This window comes from Saccopteryx leptura, chromosome 1, assembly GCF_036850995.1.
Source record: "Saccopteryx leptura isolate mSacLep1 chromosome 1, mSacLep1_pri_phased_curated, whole genome shotgun sequence".
Classification (NCBI taxonomy): Eukaryota; Metazoa; Chordata; class Mammalia; order Chiroptera; family Emballonuridae; genus Saccopteryx; species Saccopteryx leptura.
The window spans coordinates 264,747,758-264,769,909 of record NC_089503.1 but is presented as its reverse complement, the minus strand read 5'-3'; the positions used below and the strand labels follow the sequence as shown (position 1 = coordinate 264,769,909).

Here is a 22,152-nt window from a genome sequence, read left to right as displayed (position 1 = left end):
AGGGACAATCTCCCCCATATGTGCACTAAATATCTGTAGGCGTGACAGAATAAAGAACCCTGCTCCAAGAGGCAGGAGCTTCCATTCCCAGTAGGACTCTGAGCCCTTCTTGCACCTGGCTGGGCATCAGCATGAATTCCCACCAGCAGTGGACACCAAGAGGGCAAGAGGATTTCTCCTGTTTGTTCACCCATCTACAGCAATTGTAAATATCTGTCATATGAATAAGTGGAGTTAGTACAGAGTCTTTAAGGAGGTCCTTTTTGACCTCTGGCATTCTAAATTTATGAAACCAGTAAAGAATCCTTTGAAAAACAAATGTGTGTGGTGTGTTTTATTTGGAGAGAGATAGGTCTACATTACTATACATCAGCTCTGAAACTCTCATATAAAAAAATTCCAAAAGGCCCTGGCTAGGTAGGTTAGAGCATTGGCCCAATATACCAAGGTTATGGGTTTCAGAGCACATAAAGGAATCAACCAATGAATTCAAAAATACGTGGAGCAACAAATCAATGTTTCTCTCTCTCTCTCTCTCTCTCTCTCTCAAATCAACCAATAAAAAAATTTTTAAGAAATAAATGAAAATTCCAAGAGAAACTGGAACCCTTGTACACTGCTGGTGGGAATGTATGGAAGAACATATGGAAGGTCCTAAAAAAATTAAATATAAAATTACCATATTACCCAGCAATCCCACTTCTGCGTATATAACCAAAAGAATTGAAAGCAGTGACTCCAAGAAACAGTCGTATACTATGTTCAGAGCAACATTATTCACAGCAGTCAAAAGGTAAAAGTAACCCAACATTCATCCATTGGTGAATGGATAAAATGTGGTATACAATATATACAATGGAATATTATTCAGCCTCAAAAAGGAAGGAAATTCTGACACCTGCTACAACACAAATACACCTTGAGAACATTATGCAATATAGCAGACATTGTCCAAAAAGGCAAGGACTGTCTGATTCCATTCACATGAGGTACCTAGAATAGTCAAATTCACAGAGAGTAAGAATGGCAGTTGCCAGGGCCTGGGGCAGGAGCAAAGGGGAACTGATGTTTAACAGGCTCAGAGTTTCAGTTTGAGAAGATGAAAAAGTTCTGGACATTGGTTGCACAACAATGTGAATGTACTTAACACTACTGAATGGTACACTTAAACCGGTTAAGATAGTAAGTTTTGTCCTGGCTAGTTGCTCAGTGCATAGAGCTAGACATTGGCCTAGTATATGGATGTCCCGGGTTCGATTCTCAGTCAGGACACACAGGAGAAGTGCCTATCTGCTTCTCTCCCCCACCATCTTTCTTCCCCTCCCGCAGCCAGTGGCTCAATTGGTTCAAGTGTCAGCCCCCCTCCCCCCAGGATAGCTCAGTTGGTCTGAGCATCAGCCTCAGACACTAAAAATACATATGTCCCCATGTATAAGATGCTTCCTTGTATAAGACACACCTTAATTTTGGGGCCCAAAATTTGAAAAAAATGTATTACATAAAGTTATTGAATTCAAGTTTTATTCGTCATAAAATTCATATAACTCCTCATCACTGTCAAAACTCCCATCCATTAGCTTGTCCTCATCTGTGTCTGATGACTAATCAGTCTTCAACAATGAGCGCAAAAAAAGTGCAAAAAGTGGGAAATGCAAGTAAAATAATCTACAGCCACTGTATAAGATGCACCCAGTTTTTAGACTCCAAATTTTTCCCAAAAAAAGTGCATCTTATACATGAGGAAATATGGTAGTTTGGTTGATTTGAGCATGGGCCCCACACAGTGGTTGCCAGGTGGATCCCAAGGGGTGGGAGGGGACATGAGGAGTCTATCTCCCTTCCTCTCACCTAAAATAAATTAATTAATTAAAATAAAAACAGATAGTCAATTTTATGTTCAGTGCATTTCACCATGATCTTTTTTTTTAAATCCTAAATCTAAACAGTAGCTCATTCCACATGCATTTCATGATCTGAAATCCTGTCACAATCAAGTAACTCCCTCAGTTTCCTTTATCTCCTCAGTTTTTTATTGTTCTGGTGAAGGCAGCCAGGGTTCCCGTGCACTATGTGATCCCCTGGACACAGCAGTATTCCTGGCTCCAGAGCCTTCCCTGAAAGGAAGCACCTAAGAACGTCAGCCCAGGGGCTCTTGGTCAGAAGGCAAAGCTTTACGGAAAGCAGAAATGCTTAAGATGCAGTTTGAATCCTTGCCCTTTCCCACATACTGGCCTCCAGCCCAAAGACATACACTGGCCTGTGCCACACCAAGAGGTGTCTTCCCAGAATCAGTGCTCCAGCCCTGCTACCAGAGCCAGGGCACAGAGGGGCTGTGAGTAGAAGGATGAAAGTGCTCCTGGACCACCCCAGACAGGCCCAGGGAGCTGTCTTCAGCCCCATGCCAAGGTGGTTCTCAAGTCAAGTGTGGTCCTGCCAGCTTCAGCAAGGCAGGCTTCCATGCCCTTCTCAGAGGCCACACCTCTGAAGCATGCCCCACTGTTAGCCTATTATCCACAGGAAAAAGATTTTTCAAAGCAGCCCTGTCGCCAGCCCTCTATTGCTCATTCCTCTACTTATAATTATATCAGGTGACGAGTCTGTAGACCTGTCTACCATTAGAGTCTAAGAAACACAAAGGAAAGGACAGCCGCATCTATTGATGATACCAGAGCCCCAGCGCTGTGCTTTAACTACAATAGGCACTCGGCCAGTTTTCGAAGACGCTGAGACGCACTCAATCGCAGCCACAGGCTTATGAAAGCAGGCACCTGAAGTCCCTCCTCCAAACGGCTACTGGCCTGATGCAGATCTGGGTTCCAAAGTTTGATGCACCTCCCCATTTTCTGGGGTATACCAGCCAGGATACAGCCAAGGACCCAAACCCCATCAGATAAATTTGCAGACGTCACCAAAGCCAGACTTCCCACAAACACTATACTTCTCAGCTATTCCCACAATACTAGATGGTGTGCGTGTAGGCAGGGTCAGGTCACAGATGGAGGGGACGTCCTCTGGCTTTCTTCACACACTTTCACACTGGACAGTCTCATGAGCCTTTGGACAGGCACGTTTAAGTTTTACTGGACGCCAAAGGCAATGGCAGGAACCCTCAATCCTGGGTGAGATTTTGTGCTAACTCAAACTCTCATCCTGGAAACCAGAGCTCAGGTGTATGACTTAAGCTGCAGGCATGAAGAAGGGTTTCCGGAAGTGAGAGGAGAAAACAGGCGCCAGGGGTGCGAGTTCGTGGCCAGACTGCAGCAGCCTCGAGTCGGTAAAACAGGGTTGTCCCACCAAAGACTTCTCCCTATGCCACGGAAGTCAGAGCGCCTTCCAGGGCTGGGACAAGCAGGGTAGGCACAGGGGCCTCACCTCCAATGAGTTTCTCATCCAGCCGGGATGGAGAGAGCAAGCCAGAAATTATACAAATTAACAAATACAAACTCTAAATGTCCTGCAGCAAAGGAGAAGGAGAAGATGCTGCTACAGCAGAGGCAGGGGATCGGCCTTGTTTAGTTTTGGGGAGGGTCCCAGAAGTGTCTGAAATGGAGACACGCAGACTGAGGGGAGTCAGGCAGGGGAAGAATGGAGAAATGGGCCTATCTGTGGACACAGGCAGCGGCAGGTGGGAGTGGGACAGAGGCTCTGAGAAGGCTGGTGTCACTGGCAGCCTACTGAGTACCAGGACATGAGCCTGGAGAGGGTCTAAGGCCACGGAATGCCCACACTGCGCCCTGAAAACCATGGCGCAGGAGGGTCGTTTTTGTCCTCCGAGTTGTGTTCCAGTCCACCTGGTCCCTGACCTTCCTTGGATTCGTGCATGGAGGAGAAGGGAGGGGGAAGAAAAGAGGTAGATGAACAAGAGATTTCTCCCAGTGAAGCCAAAGGCAGCTCAAACCATGGGATCATGGGGGGTGACGGTGTCCCTGTCACCATGAGGGGAGATGCTGCCATAAGCTTCCCCCACCCTGCAACTCCCACCAACATGACCCCAAAATGCTCAGGTGTCTGGGCTGACCCATCTGTGCTGCTAGCAACACTGAGTGACCTTGGCCATGGCGGCTGATCTCCTCAATGACTCAGCTTCCTGGTAGTGAAATTGTAAAAGGTCCCCGTCAGGAAGGAGTCAGAGAGCTATAAACAGGGCCTTCCAGAAGCATCTGCTTCACACTCCCCTGATTCCAGGGTGGGGCAGTGGCCAGTCAGCATTTCTGGAAAGGCCTGAATGAATGGTTTGCAGTCTTTCTGTGCTGTAGTTGGAGGGTTCAAAAAATTAAATGCACTGTAATTTCTAGTCGACTCTGCAGGGTACAGGGACCCCAAATGGTCCATCGGCAGCTGGCTCCTACCCCTGCTCCTCAGCCCCAGGTGGAATTCCAAGTAGGGGTCTCCCTAGCTTCCTCCTCCTCCTCAAATAAAAAAATTTTTTTTAAACTATTTGTAAATCTATACATTCAAAGTCATCGTAATTGTTTATAGAAGGGCTCTAGTATGTCCTCCCAACTATAGTTAAAAGAGGACATCACAAAGTTATACACTCCATGGGGAGATAATGAGGGAAATTTTAGAACTGGGAACATCCTCGGAGACTACATAGTGTTTTTTTGTTGTTGTTGTTGTTTTCTTTTTAGAGAGAGAAAGACAGCGAGACAGGAACATCAAGCTGCTCCTGTATGTGCCCTGACCAGCGATCAAACCAGCAACCTCTGCGCTTTGGGTCACCGCTCCAACCAACAGAGCTATCCGTCCAGGGCTTATGAAACCATTCAGTTTTAACTCAATCTTGCCATTCTACAGATGAAGGAAATGAGACTCAGACAAGCCTGCTCAGGCCCTGCTCCTCCACTCCCTGTTCCCTGGCCTCCTCAACTCAGGGACACCCAGCTTGGCATTCCTGGTTCAAAGCTTCTGCCTGTCCCTTCAACTCCAGCTGCTCTGTGATCAGAGATCTGCTTTCAATTTAAAGCCGCTTCTAGTAAAGGCCTAGCTTTCTCGTAACTGTCAGGTGTTCAGATCTGAAGGAGAATTTCAGAAACTTTCTTATGGCCGGATTATCAGAGAATACAAAAGACCCTTGGAAGAGACACTAGTTCATTAAAACGAATTCTTTCTCTAGGTCAGGGAAAGCTTCCCTGGCTCCAACTCTCAGAAGCCTGTCGGGGGGTGACACTAATTCCAAGGATACATGGACCCTGTGGCCACCTGAAACTGTATCAGTTCACACCCCTATCAGTTCACACCCCCTCATGACAAACTGCGGTCTCAACTTCTCTACATTCTCCCAAAACTGAAACAATTATTTTGGAAGCAAAGAAGGAGCTAAGAGTAGTTTCAATTGGTCCATACATTCCTAGTTGTCATTATATTGTTTTTACAATGAAAAGCCATTTCTGAAGCTCATATTCTCAGAGCTCTAATGGCTAAGTAGAAATCTTCAGTCATGTTCAAAGGAAGTTCATTTAACAAGTCACCTTTCCTAGCCTGCATAATAAATAATGTACATTAATCCACTGACTGGGAAGCCAAGACACAAGAGGAAAAAAATTTTAAACCCAATTACATTAAAAAGAGAGCTCTCTAGTCTCACATACAACTTAAGTGTCTAACCCTTTCACTGACAACTGCTCTCCCCCATAGGGGCATTTTCTGTGGTGTAACTTCAACCAGATCAAATCTCTGTTTCTATTCCAACTGCTTGGTCAGGGTAACAGCTCTGCATTGTCTAACAACACTGAAAAAGGCCCACACATGTCCTCCTTAAAACACCCAGCAAACAGATTTAGTAACAAAGGCCTCCTGTGCCAGGGGAATCTCCGACACAGAAATAGAGGGCTGGCCTGGGGTTAGCTGGTTCTTGCCCATGTCATCAGACTGGCCTTTTGGAGACATAGGACTCAGCTTCCAGAAGCTGCAAGACTCTCAGTGAGCATCTGTCTACACCCTGGACATCGATGCCAGGAAGAAAATCTACAAGAGCCAGTTTCAGCCCCTTTAGCAAAATCAGCAGCGACTGATCAACAAGCACAGGGAACTGCAGCCTCTGCATTTTATAGGAGGCTCAGCCAAAGAGAGAAACTTGGAGGTTAAAGACAAGGGAGGGCAGGGAAAAACATTCAGCTGTATGGGAGGGAGCCTTTAAAAGTGACAAAGAATGACATACAAACCTAAGTGTCAAGATCAGTGCTGGGGGCTCCATCCAGATCCACCTCTGTCCTTCGAAAAGCACAGCGGTCACCTACACTGTCTGTCAGGTCTCTCCCTTGTCACCCTGTAACCTGCGACATGGGCTGTAAAGGTCACGAAGGCAATACCTAACCCTCCACAAATCACACAGGGGCATTTAATTTTTTAGCTACTTATCTGTCAGCTGCTCCAGTTGGCAGGTACCACTAAGGTCACCCTTTAATAAAGACGAATTATTAATTAAGCAGAAAGGCCTTTGACATAGCAGCTTTCCCCCTGTCTCTTCGTCCCCACCCTCCTCCGGTCTTCGGCTTGGCAAGGAAAGCTCCCACCCAGGGAGGAGGCTGGGTTCCCCGGGAGCCATCAGATAGCTGTCTGGTGGCCAGATGGAATTAAAATTTCAAAACAGGGGAAACAAAAAGAAATTTCAGAAAAGGAAGGCACGTCCCACCTAGTGGCCCTGGCATGGTGACCCAAACCAGAGCCTTCTGATTCTGTGGTCAGAAGGCTGAGAGCTAAACCCAAAAAATCAGACTTTTGGGGGGGGAGAGGGGGTTCAGGTATCTTGATGATGGTCAGGCACCTTAGGGACAGGCCATGACATTCTGGGGGACAGAAAGAATCATATGGCTTTGTACAAATATCTATGTCTCCTTCAGTCTAGATATGAACAGTGAGGTATTATTTCTTTGAGGAGCCCTTTCTGGACCCCTTCCTACGAGGTTCAAGTCCCCGAGACAAGCTCATCACACCCTGCCAGAATGTTCCATCCATATGTCTGCACTCCCTGCCAGACGGACCTCTGTGGGGAGAGACCTCAGAGGTATTGATCTCCTGGCTCCCTAGTGCCCCATACATGTGGTCACACTCCCATTTAACTCCAATCCTTGACTAATTGAGTTATTCAATAAAGTCCAAGGGATAAAGTTGCATTATTGCAAACACCTTTCAACGCTGCCTCAGTAGAGACGTTTCTATGAATCAGGTTAACACAAGCCAACATCTAACAAACAAGTCGTGGAGACAATGACTAAGGAAAGAGTGTCTTGGTTCTTCAGTTAAAATATACCCTGGACTTGCCCTCCATCCTCAAATACTTTCACAAACATGGCCACCTTCTGTCCTCTGGAAAGACCTCCCCTCCTTTACAGTCTGACTTCTTGGACCAGCCAGCCACCTGCTCCTTTAATCCAGGCTCTCACCAGTGCGGGATCACCAGTGGGACAGCCTCTATTTCAGGAAAGCGGAGCACTGGGAGTCATAGGTGCCTGGCCCCAGCAAGCCTGGCTGGCGAGCTTCCCACAGGCTGCCACGCCCACCTGCACCTTCCTAGCCTGCTCCCAGGCCCCGGCCAAGGCCAGGCACCAGCAAAAGCCTCAAAGGCAGCAGGAGGAAAGGAGGACCAGGGGGACCTTTAGACAAAAGTATCTGTGTCCTACCTCCTTCCTCTCTTCCTTTTCTATGTCAGCATCATGAGCAAACAAAGAAAACAAGACGGGAGAGACCAAGATGGGAATGTCCCCAGCCTCACCTGCGTGGCACTCAAAGAGGCAGACTCATTTAAAAAGTAAAAAGTTGAACTAAACCTATAAAAACCCTAAGGAGATGACTGGGCCCTAACTGCCAGGGCACACTGCTGTCCTCCCTGACAGTGGCCTGGTCCTTCCTTAGCCTTCCTCATAGGGGCTGTATGCAGCTCCTCCCTTCACCGGTCCTACATTATCAATTTTAAATGTATTTCTGAGTTCACTTGCAGTGTAACTGGCTCACGCTCATTACCCAGCGAAAGAGGTGGCAGCAGGCAGCCACCCTGGTCTTTACCCAACAGATGGGAGACACCAGGTAAGGAGAGAGGTCAAGAGCCCAGGGCCACGCAGCTGCAATGAATCCTACAGTCCCTGGAACAGGAGCCTCTATTTTCCATTCCAGCAAGCTAACCTCACCCCTTTAACAGGATCCAGTTTGATGATAAATACCATGACCTGGCACCAACAGAAAGCAGTATAATTTTTGAACTGTGCTCACTGCAAACCTGGCTTCATTTTCTTCCCAGATGCAGTAAGTGGACCTGAAAGGTGGGCAAGACAGTCATTGTTACTCCTCCCTGTTTAAGAAAACTGCAGCCCTGGCAAACCAAGGAACTCTGATTTATTGCTCTTCCCAACAGGCCATGTTTATGCTGTGATCTGGAAAGGAATTCTCAGGCCAGTTCAAACTCAAATCCCCATAGAGTCCAATTTTGACCCCGATAAAGTGAGAAAGTACAATAGCAGGGAAGCCAGACAAAGCCAGAAATACGCTATGGTAATAACCATTTCTCTTTATCCCCTTGCCCTCCATACTGGAATATTTGACCAAGGAGCTCCTACCTACATGTTAGAGCCCTAAGTTACATGCCCCACTCTGATTTCCTGCTGACAATCCCTCTACTCCAGATCCTCCCTCCTAAGAATGCACCTGGGGCCCCATTATCACCTCAGAACCCAGCTCAAAAGCTCTGCCATCATTAACATCTGATTTCACACCCTAGCACCTGAGTCACTTGTTCCTCCTGATTCCCTTCCTCGAGTCTCCTCCTTTAGCACTGGTTTAGCGGAAAGAGGCCCAGAGTTCCAGTGCTTTATTTTGCTGAAGCTCATTTTACTCATCAATGAAATGTGACAAAGCACATGTTTTTTCCCACCTTCAAAGGAGAACTAAGAGAATGGAATGGCAGAATATAGGTTGAAATAACACAAAAATATTGCAACATATAATTGCAGCCCTGGCCGGTTGGCTCAGTGGTAGAGCATCAGCCCAGTGTGTTGATGTCACGGGTTCAATTCCTGGTCAGGGCACACAGGAGAAGCGACCATCTGCTTCTCCACCCCTCCCCCTCTCCCTTCTCTCTCTCTCTCTGTCCCCTTCCCGCAGCCATGGCTCAGTTGGAACAAGCTGGCCCTGGGCACTGAGGATGGCTCCATGGCCTTGCCTCAGGTACTAAAATAGCTCCGTTGCTAAGCAATGGTGCCAGATGGGCAGAGCGTCACCCTGGAGGGGGTTTGCCAGGTGGATTCGGGTCAAGGCGCATGCAGAAGTCTGTCGAGTCTATCTCTTTGCTTCCTCACTTCTCACTTAAGAAAAAAAAATACAATTGCAACAACATATAAGCATTACCAGGCATTCAAGGAATAACATTTTCAGAAATGATGATAGAGCTAATATCCATTGAATGCTTATCTGACACTATTCTTAACACCCTAGATGTGTCATAGTTGATTCCCACAGTAACAGATGGCTACTGTCATTATCTCCACTTCACAGATAGGAAAAATAAGGCACAGAGAAGTTTCAGTAACTTGACCAGGCACCACCCGAGGCAGCCTGGCCCCGGCCCCTATGCTGCTAACCTGAACCGTACTATTCGTAATCATTAAGTATATTGTCTCTGATACAATCTGTCATTAATTGGGCACATTAAAGTTTACAAAAGCCACCCACAAATGTGATCCCACCTGAGTTTCTCAAAAACCCAACAAACAGATAAACAGACGATGCTGTTCTAGTAGACTAATAGTAGTCTATTTAGACACAGGGAGACCATCCCAAAGGAATAACTCGCCCAAGGTTTCAAAGCTGGTTCATGGTGGGACCTGGACTTAAATTCATTGGCCTTCCCCTTTCTCCCCCTAGTTGGGGGCCCTTTCTAGAGGCCTCCACATTAGCACCAGCCTGATATGCACACTCCCTTCCCCAGCCCTGCCCACAGAGGCATCTCCAATGTAGCCTTTATGGCCATGCCAAAGGACAAAAGCTGTAGGAACAATGAGAGCTCGGATAAGGGGCTTTTGCCCACCAGACATCAGGGTACCAGAGCTCTGTGAGTCTCCCACTGGATGTGCCCAATAGACGCCGAGGCTTGCAGCTGCATAGGAAGTCCTCTCAGTGACACAAAGCTGCAGCCCCTAACTTGACCCACAATGGCCAGACGTTTCCTAAACCTATTATGCAACAACTGCTTCAATCAAGCTGCTGCTGGGATTTCTATTTCAACATATTTTGTTTTCTCTTCAAAAAGAAAGCATGACTGTGAAACCATGACGCCTTGTAGTAACCAGACAACGACCCTTCTGCCCATCTGGGATTACTGGTAAGGTGGAGGATGTTTTCAAAGTCATCTTCTGTGTTGGCTTCCAGAATGACTAACAACCTCAGGGGTGTGTGTTTGTGTGTAGGGGCTGAGGGTTTGTACAACTGAGGGCCACTGTCTGTCACAGGGGAAGGAGCCAACCCCAGAGTGCCCAGCAGAGAAGCCAAAAGTGACGCTCCCAGCACCTTCAGACCTTTAAGACACCAGCTGGACAGCACACCCGAGTTTGTGCCCATTTAAGAGCAAATACCAAGTTGGGTAATTTTTTTCTTTAAGGGAACATAGTCCTGTCATCTAAGCTCAGAGTCTAAATATAGGGAACAAGCTCTGGGAATAGAGACTTATTTTTGTTGCCCAGTGTCTAGCACAGAGCCTGGCAAGGAAGGGACTCGGTACGTGTGGAATGAATGAAGTGGGTGGCCAGGTGAGTTCATAGTCTCATCAGGATATAACGGTGAAGCCCTGGCTAGATAGCTCAGTTGGTTGGAGCATCCTCCTGGAGTTCGGAGGGTTGCCGGTTTGATTCCCCGGTCAGGGCACATCCAGGAGCAGATCTATGTTCCTGTCTCTCTCTCTCTCTCCATGCCTCTCTCTCAAAAAAAAAAAAAAAAAAAAAAGGATAAAACTGGCATGATATACCACTGTAAAAAAGAGACAAACAGGCTCTGGCCGGTTGGCTCAGTGGTAGAGCGTCGGCCTGGCGTGCAAGGGGTCCCGGGTTCGATTCCCGGCCAGGGCACACAGGAGAAGCGCCCATCTGCTTCTCCACCCCTCCCCCTCCCCTTCCTTTCTGCCTCTCTCCTCCCCTCCCGCAGCGAGGCTCCACTGGAGCAAGGATGGCCCGGGCGCTGGGGATGGCTCCTTGGCCTCTGCCCCAGGCGCTAGAGTGGCTCTGGTCGCGACAGAGCGACCCCCCGGAGGGGCAGAGCATCGCCCCCTGGTGGGCAGAGCGTCCACCCCCGGTGGGCGTGCCGGGTGGATCCCGGTCCGCGCATGCGGGAGTCTGTCTGACTGTCTCCCCGTTTCCAGCTTCGGAAAAATACAAAAAAAAAAAAAAAAAGGGACAAACAAAAGGGCAGAGAAAGTTTTTCTGTGACCAAGACATATTAGGAATCAACAAAAACAAAATTAAAATAAGCATTTGTTCAATAGCAGTTTTAAAAGCATTTTTATTCACATCTTTTAAAAGCGACAGTGCCTTCACTCACTTGGCCAGCACTCAGAATACCTTTGTGTGTCTTGCTCCGGTGGACAAGCTGTGTATACATGAGTATGGGGGTGGGGGTCTGGGTCCCTGTGCACACCACAAGAGGCAGTTCAGGACTGATTCTGAAGGCCACAGAGAAGCGAGGGGAGCATTTGGTGGAGAGATACCACTTGCTGTGAATGCAGACACTGGGCTGCTCTGTGGCCCCCTCCCAGGCTCGCTACACCCTAAAGAAGGGGCTGGATTTTCCCAGAACATAGTTTCATAATAAACACCATGACCTGACACCTACATATAGCTTTATACTTTTCCAACAGTAGAAAGTTTGGTTCACTGCAAACCTGGCATTTTCTTCCTAGATGCAGGAAGTGGGCAGGATATAAACTAATTACTAAAACCATGTAGCATACCACACAATATATTTTTTGTCAATCTGACAAAAAAAAAATAGGTGTCATTTTGATTCATTCACACCAAATGGCTATTGCTGTGTTGGCTGTTGTCATTTTTGATGTGACAATCTAAAGGACAAGAGGTCAGTGCCCCCGACTAATGAGTCAGGTATTACATGGCTTTAAAATTCTTGCAGCACACCAGTTGAAAATCACTGCTCTCCCCTGTTTAAGAAGAGAAAACCACAGCCTGCCAGGAAGCTGGAGGTCCGAAGCCGGAATGAGCAGGACTGGCTGGAATGATTCGTGGTGAATCAGTCAACAGACAAACACCCCACCAAGCAGCTTATGACAGATCCACTACTGTTTCCGGCAACGGGAATATACCAGAGAAAATGCGAGAGCCAACAATTCCTGCCCACTGAGAGCTTACATGTGAATGAGGGGATACAGACCACAGACAATACAAATAATATACAAAGAGCATATACAAACACCATAAATAATAAGTATAAGCAAACGCTGTCACACCTTAGAAGGTAATAAATGCTGTGGAGAAAAGCAAAGCAGGGCCGTCCACAGGGACGGTGATAAGCAGCAAGTATACTCAGTTGTGGCTCAGGTAGTCAGGGAAATTTGTCAATGAAAAGGAGACAGAGTCCCCAGACACACGGTCATCGCAGTGGGGACAGGGAGAAGACAGCAAATCAAAGAGGTGTTGCAGGTGAAGGAATGGCCAGAACTAGGAAGCATGTAGTGGGAAGAGGGGGAGAAAAGCTGAATGACCACCAAGTTTCTGAGACGGTGCCCAGGCCAAAGCGCAGGCAGAGGGGAGGTCAGGGTGTCCATCCTGGACATGCCACAGCCAACGGGCCCATGAGGCAGCCAGGTGGACATGTCTGCAAAGCAACTGGATACCCAGCTCCAGAGAGACTGGACCACAGACACCGATCCGCCAGCTATCAGGACCCAGGCGAAAACTGAGCCATGTGTCCTGGGGGAAGAAAAGAGGGTGAAGGGCAGCATTCTGAGGAAGACCAGAGACTGCAAAGGGACCGAGCAGCAGCCAGACCCAAAGGGGAAACAGAGAGAGCTGCAGGCTCTCAGGGTCTGGCTCAATGTGGGGGTGGGGCACGAGCAATGACTAAGCTCATCAGAGATGCTGGCAGAATTCTGTGAGGTTTCCGTGCAGAGGGGCACAAAAGCCAGAGGCCTGGAGAGCAACAAGGTGAGAGACTAGAGACCAAGTGTCAATGATCCTTTCACAATAGCTATTATTTGAGGGAGATTAAAAAAAAAAAAAGGACAAAGAGTTTGCCTGTTTCCAGGAAGAAAGAGGATGGTCCTAGGGCACATAGGGTCAAGGTAAGATGTCTGTAGTTTATCTGTTAATTTTAGATGGGACAGGCTTGGGCCTGAACAAATGATTTTAAGAAGGAACCAATGAGGGAGAAACTAAAGATACTGGAACTGGGTTACTCAAGAGAAAAATGACCAAAATAACTCCCAGTGTGGCCATTTGCAGAGAACACACGCACTGACACCCCAGCCAGAGCTGTACATGCGTGGCCCCATTTCACTCTCCCAGCAAACCTGTAAGGGAGGTGCTATGTTAATGTCTCCACTTTGCACACAAGAAAACTGAGCCTAGAGAGGTCATGTAGTGTACCCCAGGTGTGGAACCAGGATTCAACTCCAGGTGTGAGGGTGGTTCCCACACATCACCCTTCGCTACCTGGACCTTCTTACCTTATGGAGGAGGAGGGGTGAGGAACAGAGGGCGAGTTGGAAGGGCAGTGACAGGAAGATGATTTTGATGGGGGTCCTGGTTCTGCTATGAACTAGGAAGCAAGATGCCATGCGAAGGCTGAAAAAAGTGGAGGGGTGGGGGCCTAAGGAGCAAGAACATGGTCTGCAGCAGCTGTTGGGGGGACAGAAGCTGCCCGACCAGTACACACAGAAGGACAAGTTGAGGGCCCGTGAGGCATGGCATACAGAGATTCACCATGTGGCTAGTAGTGCTTCCTTCTGAAGGGCTCACAGCCCAGCAGCCTGACAGTCTGTCCAGGATTGGGGTCTGGACAGACCAGTATTAGAAAAACCAGACAGAGACACTGAGGGCCAGCGGCAGCAGTCATAGGCCAAGGTCCAAGCTGGATGAGGCAGACAGGACAAGATAAGAGGAGGGTCTACTAGCACAGTATGAGAAAGCTGAGGCCAGGCTATGAGATGTCAGATTTAATATTTCATAGGTGGGAAGGTTCTGGGCTAGGACCAGGTCCCAGGAAGTAAAGGCCATTGACCTGAGGGACATAAAGAACGGAGAGATTTGATGTTAGTCAGGTGGTAACCCAGGGAGATGTTTTCAGGGTTATGATTGGGTTTGACAATGATGATGGTCCAAGCAGTCTGGCTCAGGGTTCATGCTCTAACCATTCTTATACCCTGTCTCTCTGCATGAGAATGCAAGCTGGAGTCTCAGGAGAGTAGATAAGGAGAGAGAGAAGAGGGACTGGTGCTGGTGAAAGTGGATGGTAGGAGCCTCAAAGGGGAAGGTGCGGTTCATAGGAGGGTGGCCAGTAACCAAGAGAAGGAAGTGCCCACCCCCACCCTGTCCCCCAACCCAAAGATGCCTAGACTCAGCTGATGGGAACCACCTTTGCTTGGATTTCTACCAGAACAGGATGATGAAAGGACCACTCAGCACTGAGGTAAGGAAGCTTGTTACAAAGAACGTCCCCAGGTAGAGTAGAAAACAAGGGAAGAGTAAAGCAATGGAAGGTGGGTCAGGAGAGAAAAAGCAGGAAGAAAATTTGTGTCTGCATTTACTACAGAAAAGGAAATCAAAACTCAGAAAACCTAAGTGTTCTGCCCAACCAGGAAGTCAAAGACTGGGTTCTGAGTCTCCTCAAGAAAGTTCTCTGAAGGTGAGAAATCTCAGCTCAGAAGGCACTAGAGGAAAGGATTACAGGTCAACAGAGAGAAAGTGATTAGACACATCCCTCCTATGACAAATGTGCACATGAACATTCATGGAGGGAGAAGAGTGGAGGGGAGGGCGGGCTTTCAGTGAAGCGGTGCTCCCAAGCCACCTGGAGTGCTCCAGCAGATCTATGCCCAGCACCCACGGGACCAGACAACTCCTGGAAGATGAAAAACAAACACAAAGAAAATTCTTTGAGAAGGAAAGGTCAGGTACTAGGGGAGATAGAAAAAGGCCCAGAAAGTTCTAGGGCTCAAGAGACTTTCAAAGCCTTCATTCAACATGAACAAGCCAGTTCATCCAGTGGGTCTGGGAAAGGCAACCCTCCTGAAGTTAGAAGGGGGTCAAGAACCCAAGCCTGTCATAAAGGGGAAGTGGGGTTGAAGTCCTGAGACTGGTCACTGCTCCAAAGAGCAATGATGGCCCTGGCCGGTTGGCTCAGTGGTTGAGCATCAGCTCAGGGTGTGGATATCCTGGGTTCAATTCCCAGTCTGGGCATACCAGAGAAGCGACCATCTGCTTCTCTACCCCTCTCCCTTCTCTCTCTCTCTCTCTCTCTCTCTCTCTATTCCTCTCCCTTCTCTCTCTCTCTCTCTCTCTCTCTCTCTCTATTCCTCTCCCACAGCCATGGCTCGATTGCTTCAAGCACATCAACCCCAAGCTCTGAGGATGGCTCCATGGAGCTTCCACCTCAGGTGCTAAAAATAGCTCAGTTGCAAGCATCAGCCCTAGATGGGCAGAGCATCAGCCCCAGATGGGTGTTGCCTGGTGGATCCGTCAGGGTTCATGCGGGAGTCTGTGTCTCTCTCCTCTCCTCTCACTTAGAAAAGAAAAGAAAAAAAAAAGAGCACGAGATTAAAGCCCTCCTAAATGAGATGGCCACAGGTAGCTAAAATGTACCAAGATGGAAATCAGGAAAGGGACAGGCCAGAGCACCACTCTTCCTTCCATGTAACACCCCAACATCCATGTGCACACCCTGTGTGGTCGCAGTTACTTAAAAGTCCCCCATTAAAGCCCCAAATGCCTCTCCTTGCAGACAAGCTGAAGTCACCTGAAACCACCCTCACTGCCCACTATAATGCTAAGGGCTTCCTTCCAAGCCTCTGCCCCAGCCTACCCCTCCCCAATTTCCAGGTAGAAGGGGCTGGCAGCAGGCAAGAAAGTGAAGGAGACAAGACAAGGGAAGAGAGATAGAAAATCACTCATTTCATTGCCAGAACTAGAGCAATTTGAGATCTCACACCCTTTTGAAGTTCAATGGCATCCACCACACCATACTTTGTTTTGAAAGCAATGAAAAGTGTGGGAGGTGACCCTGGCAGCTGCCTCACAGCCCTGAGCACCCTTCCTACCAGTCAGCCTGCTCTGCTCAAACCATAAGGAGTAGACTCAGAAGGTGAGGAATGCTGGCCAGCCTGGCACGTGCCATGCTCAGTGCTGCTCAGAGCTCAACAGGGCCAGCTATAAAACCCTGAGGCCAGCTCAAGGCTTCGAAATGGCTCAGCATCCACCAGCTCCTGGGGAGAACTGTCAGCCACCCATCCACCTGCACCCTGGCCGGGGAGGAGGGTTCTTCCTAGCAGAGTTCAGGGCAGCAGTTTCCTTGACCAGCAAAGCCAGAGAAGGGCTGTGAAAGGGTCAGCGGACGTTCCCTCACTTCAAATCTTTCCTGTTTCCTCTGGCCCCTGCTTTCACCACCACGGGATTCAGCATGGCCTACGAGTGGTGTGCCTAATCTGGTTGGAATTTCCTCCTCCACCCACCTGGCATTCTCCCCACAGTCTTGAGCACTCCTGACCAGGGGTTCTCACACCCACCCCAAGGTCTGGGCGACCACACCACTTGCCACTTTGAAGCACCAGGAAGAAAGTCATGGAAAGCCTGCTGCGAACCCCAGAGCTGGAAAGGAACAAGTACTTGCTAACCATCTGAAGAAAGCCCCAAAGAGTCCCCATGCTCTGTTCCTCTTCCCACTGCAGGGGCTCAAAACTGACAGGACAAAAGAGCAGCCAAGGGTCCCAGAGTCCCGCCCTTCTCAGATCAGTGAATACTTATCCTACCACCGCGAAGTTCGGTGGGAGAGGAAGACACAGAAAGGGGCAGAACAGTTGTAGAAGGTCTTCCATCCAAACAACCATTTAGTAATAATCACAGGCTGATGACCGCAGGAGCCTGAGAGTTACTTGTTATCATCAGGGTCAGTGTTTTTCATACTTTTCTGGCCATAACCCCCAGCCAAATGAGCACTTTGCATAGCCACTCAAGGACACACACAACACAAAACCCAAACAGAACTTCATGAGCAACACTTTCCCTGACTGCATGCCACACATGCTTGTATCCTGCACTCTCACCAACTTGCTGTTTTTTAAATGTTTGTTGATCCCACTAATGGGTCACAACCCAAAATTTGGAAAACACAGGTTCTTTAAGTGACACTGGGGGTGGGATGGGACATTATGGGAAAGCGTATTCAATATTATAATTCTAAGCATTAGCAAGACAAGCTTTATGTACTTAGGAACATAAAGCCAAGCAGCTTGCTTGAGTTCCACGGTCCACACCATCTAGAATAGAAAAATTAGAAAAAGCAGGCCCACCCTACACTCTCCTTTAACTTCACAACATCAAAGTGAAAAGTGTGTGCCTTAGAAAAATCAAAGAAAATTTTTCTCCCAGGATGTAATTTTCATTGATGTGGCTTCAGCTGACATAATTATTTAAAATTTCAAGTAACATAAAAGGAAGACAATGGTGTTCTGTGTTCATAGAAGGAGGGAGCAGGTTAAAAATGGGGAGAAATACTGAACTGGTCCACAACCCCCATTTTATTAACGAGTGACAAAATTAAAGGACAGAACAGTGCCTAAGGCATGAAGCAAGTTAGGGGCAGGACTTGAAACCCAATCCAGGGTTCCTGACTCAATTATACACACAGTCCACATCATCCAAAGTATTTAAAAACACAGTCAAGGTCTCTCCAAGTGAGGCTTTTCATGGATGAGTCCCTGATATCTCCTGCTGGGCAGAGACAGCCATGCTGATCTTGGCAGACCTTGGCACTCTGCTGCAGCCTCGCAGGGGTCCTACAAAGGGGCTCACACACTTAACTCTCTCTGTGCCTTCTGTCTCAGCTGAAAAAATATAAAAGAATAAACCTTGCTACCCCTTCCAAAAATGTAGCAGAAAATGAGAGGTGCTTTAAAACCAAACCTGCATGCCTAAAAACAGAAGAACCCCTATGGGTCATTAGTCCGGATCAGAGTTAGAATCCCAGAAGCCAGAAGACCTTACTCATTAGCTGACCCAAGCCTTCGTTTTAGAGTCAAACCCCATAAGGTGAGCACCAGACCAGTTCCCTCTACCACTCATACTATGTTAACCCATGCAAAGGTGAAAACTGCCACAGGATGTAATACTAAGTACACAGTGAGTCTGGATCAAAATAGAGTAGCATCTCAGGGGCAGGAGGAGGGGCAGGGAGAAAACTAAACACAGACCACACAATTTAAACATGAGACGATGCTTCTTTAGAGTGTCCAAGGGAGCTCAAAAGGCATGACTAATTTTTACTAATCCTAAAGACAAGCTAAAATGATGCACTGAACCAAACTCAGAGCACAGAGGCGGTCTAGTTCCCTGGTGGAACATTCATCCCCCTGACGCAGTGGGTCTGGTGGCTGCTTGGATAACATCTCCCTGCTCCTAACTTTCCCTACAATCTGTTCAAGGCACTTGAGACAATAGCTTCAAATATGGCAAATTTTATTACATGGGAGGGATTCTTTCCCCTACAAATGCCACCTGGTATCTGTCCAGGGTGTTTGCTGGAAGAGCTCTGAAAACCTAAGAGACAAGATCTCCTCTATTCCCTCTGTAACCCTGGCAGGCAAGGCCAATTCTTCTAATTCCCCATGGGGACACTGAAGGGACAGAAAGAGCAATGGCTCAGACCCAGCAGCACAGACTCTGGCTGGTCCACACCTTACCATAAATTCCCATTGCATCTCTCACTGGACTTGTGCCTCTCCAGCCACAGACTGCCAGCTCTGAGGGCTGCCCAGAGCAGGGAAACCCTCTGAGTTAGACATTCTGGCCTTCACACGGCTCACGTGGGGCCAGCATCTGCAGTAAGATACAGCTGCGGGGGGGGGGGGGGGGGGGGGGGGATCCTCTGCGGGCCCTGCCTTTCCAGATAACTGCCACCTAGAGAGGCCCCCAATCATCCAAGCACAGTGGGGCTGGAGTCAAAAGATAAAGGTGCAGCATGAGTATAATCAATTCATGTCTCTGTGCCTCGGTTTCTTCATCTGTTAATCGCCAGGGTTGCTGTATAAAGTAAATGAGTTATGCCTACACAAATGCAATGTGTCACCAGTAGTATATTAGCTTCCTGTACTAGTCAATCCCTTGGGCATTTGGTGACCTGAACAGACTGACAGAGGGCAGCTCTCTGTCAGATAGGCAGTATCTGCCTGCCTTAAAGCTGCCTCCCCGCAGAAACGCATTTCAAACTACCTGGGAAGTACCAGGCGAACTGAGTAGCCTATTACACAATCCACAGTAAGGGCTGTATAGCACACATTCTCCCTGCCTGCCACCTCCCTGCTACAAAAAGAGAGAAGGCAAATGTCACTGCAGGTCTCACTGACTTTCTGCTGCTTCGCTTACCTAAGTCCAGGGGAGAAGTTGCAGAAACCCTAAGGAAAGGGGATTACACAAGGCGCCGCAGAACCGGCACCCATAAGAGAGCTGCCAAGACCCAAGAGAAACCCTGCCACTCCTGCAACCCCCAAGACATCAGGGAAGCAGAAGGCAGGGCCGAAGGGTGTCCACACGCCGGGGCTGAGGGACACGCGGCCCGTCGGGCTAGGTTTCTAAGCGCAAGCGTGGTTAGCGCTCCCCGGCGGCCAGCTCCTTCGGAAACGGCGCACGTGTGGGCAGCACCGGCCACCCCGCACCGGCCCGCGTACTCCTCTCGCTGCGCCTTGGACACCGGGCGCGCCAGCCGGAGCTGCGATGAGCCAAGACGCCAATTCCTTCGGATCGTGTGGGCAGGCGTGGTAAGGCTGTGCAAAGCTGCACCGATCGCCTCCCTCGGGAACCCGCACGCACGCGCGCTCTCATCTCTGCTCGCTCCGTCCCTCAAGTCTCTTCGCGCCTCACCTTCACTGAGTCTACCGGGTACATGACCGAGTGCTCCAGGATCCCGGCCATGGCTCCGGCTGTCATGTGGGTGGATAAGGAGGCGCTGGTCGGCAGGTTCTCATAGTCCTCCGACCCCGCGTCCTTGCAGCCGCCGCCTCCGCCATCTCGGCTGTCCCCATCCATCCTGCGCCCCACAGTCTGGCTCCCCACGCCGCCGCAGCGCAGCTCCATCCGCCAGCTCCGCGGGCCGCGGAAGGCTGCACGGAGGGGGAGGGGGCGAGAAACTTCACTTCTTAAAGTGGGAACCACCTCCCGGGTGCTGCAGCGCCTGACGCCATGGCGGGCTGGGGTGGAGCGCGGGGGCCCAAGACACCAATCACTGGAAAAAAAGAGGCTGGCCGCGGCTGCGCCATTGGTGTGCGGGACATGGGGACCCGCCTCCCTGTGTGACGTCACTGTCCAGTGTAAATTTCTAAGCAACCGGACGGGGGCGAGATGTTGGGGTGTCCCGGGAAGTTGTACCATCTCGAGCGTACTGCTGCCTCCATGGGGCGGGCAGTCGGGGCAGTCCCTAGATGGGGTCAGTGAGGTCTTGGAGAGAATATGCGTAGGGCTAGAGGGAGAGCGGGAACAACAGCTTAGGGGAAATCGACCCCTAGAGCCTAGGGTTTTGCAAACACTATTGCTCAGCAAGCTTTGGCATTCCTGAGGCCTGGAGGTGGGGGGAGTTACTGCATATGTCACTTATGGAGCAGTTATGGTGGCTGGATGGGGGGGGGGGGGGGGATGTGGTAGTGGAGTTCTAGAATTGAGAACACCTGCGCCATTGCAGTGGTGCATGTCCTTTTGTGCCACACGAGGGCAAATACCCGAGGGAACAGAGTTAAAACTCAAGGTCCTGCGATAGGCTGCTTAGTGGGAAAATGTACCCATTTATTTGCATTTTTATCTCTCACTGCAAACACACAATAGAGAGCTAAATTTGTTCCTCCTCTTATTCTCACAGAGAGACAAAATCTGCCCTGTCCTGGACTGACCAAGGCAATAAGTAGTAACCAAGATGGATCACTGCAGAGCTGGTGGCTCCAGTCCAATCTCCTAAGGGCTCATTTGCCTGGAAGGTCTTCAAAGGCTTGATCCCAGGGTAAGGCTGCAAAGAGGCTGAAAGGAACATCTTGCTGCCTTGCACCTATCTGTCTGTCTTCTAAGACTGGTCTTCTGGTTCTTAAACTCATCCCAAGCTAGCTTCTTTATTTTAACCTAAATAAGACCATCTTGCACCAACTAGGTGAAGGGGAAGGAATCAGAAAACAGGGGAGTAACTTGTTTATGGAAGTTGGCATGAAAGCATGGCACTTGCAGGTCTAAAAGTACATGTTCCAGGTCTGAAGATTTTGCTCTAGCTGGACTTCTGCCACACCAGACACCTTATCCAGAGAAGGCTTCTGGTCAGGAAAGCTAGGCTCTGAGATATGAAAGGGAGGAGACCCTGAAGATACTGTGCCCCGACTTTGCCTTCAACCTGGTCCCAACGTTCAGGTTACAACAGCCCTGGCAGCTCTCAGGGATTTGAGATAGAGTAATGTGAGCATTGTCAATAGAGGCTTCAAGGCCAAGGGCCCTCGTTGCCCCATTTTTGGAAGCTGCCAATCGTGGCTCCCCAAATGAATGTTGAGGATGTGATAAACAGAAACAAGCTCTGTGTTTAATGTTTTCTAGAGAAGAATTTCCCTGCTTTTGCCAAAGGTGATTTTTAAGAAACAATCAAAAGCTGTTGCTGTTCACTTATAAACTGAAACCCTTTAACCAGTATCTATGAACCCATGATCTCACTTCTGGAAATGTGACACAGAAGTCTGAAAATGTAGGAAGCTCTTTTTTTAAAAAATTAATTTTAATAGGGTGACATTGATAAATCAGAGTACATATGTTCAGAGAAAACATCTCCAGGTTATTTTGACATTCAATTATATTGCATACCCATCACCCAAAATTGTCCTCTCTCACCTTCTATCTGGTTTTCTTTGTGCCCTTCTCCCCACCCCTTCTCCTTCCTTCACCCCCCCACCAACCACCACACTCTTGTCCATGTCTCTAAGTCTCATTT

General features: G+C 48.8%; 1 protein-coding gene across 2 annotated transcripts in view; it reads right to left on the bottom strand.

Moving 5' to 3' along the window:
* The window catches only part of SLC25A37 (solute carrier family 25 member 37), a 50,091-nt gene extending 29,703 nt beyond the window's left edge, over positions 1-20,388 (bottom strand). The window contains exon 1 of one of the 2 annotated variants that reach the window (XM_066351778.1): positions 20,064-20,388. In XM_066351778.1, coding sequence (XP_066207875.1) covers positions 20,064-20,276 — 213 coding nt within the window. In that variant the 5' untranslated portion in view covers positions 20,277-20,388. Of the gene's footprint in view, positions 1-19,568; positions 19,945-20,063 lie in introns of those variants that run through there. The other variant, XM_066351787.1, reaches the window with a different exon arrangement.
* Positions 20,389-22,152: the final 1,764 nt, after the last annotated feature.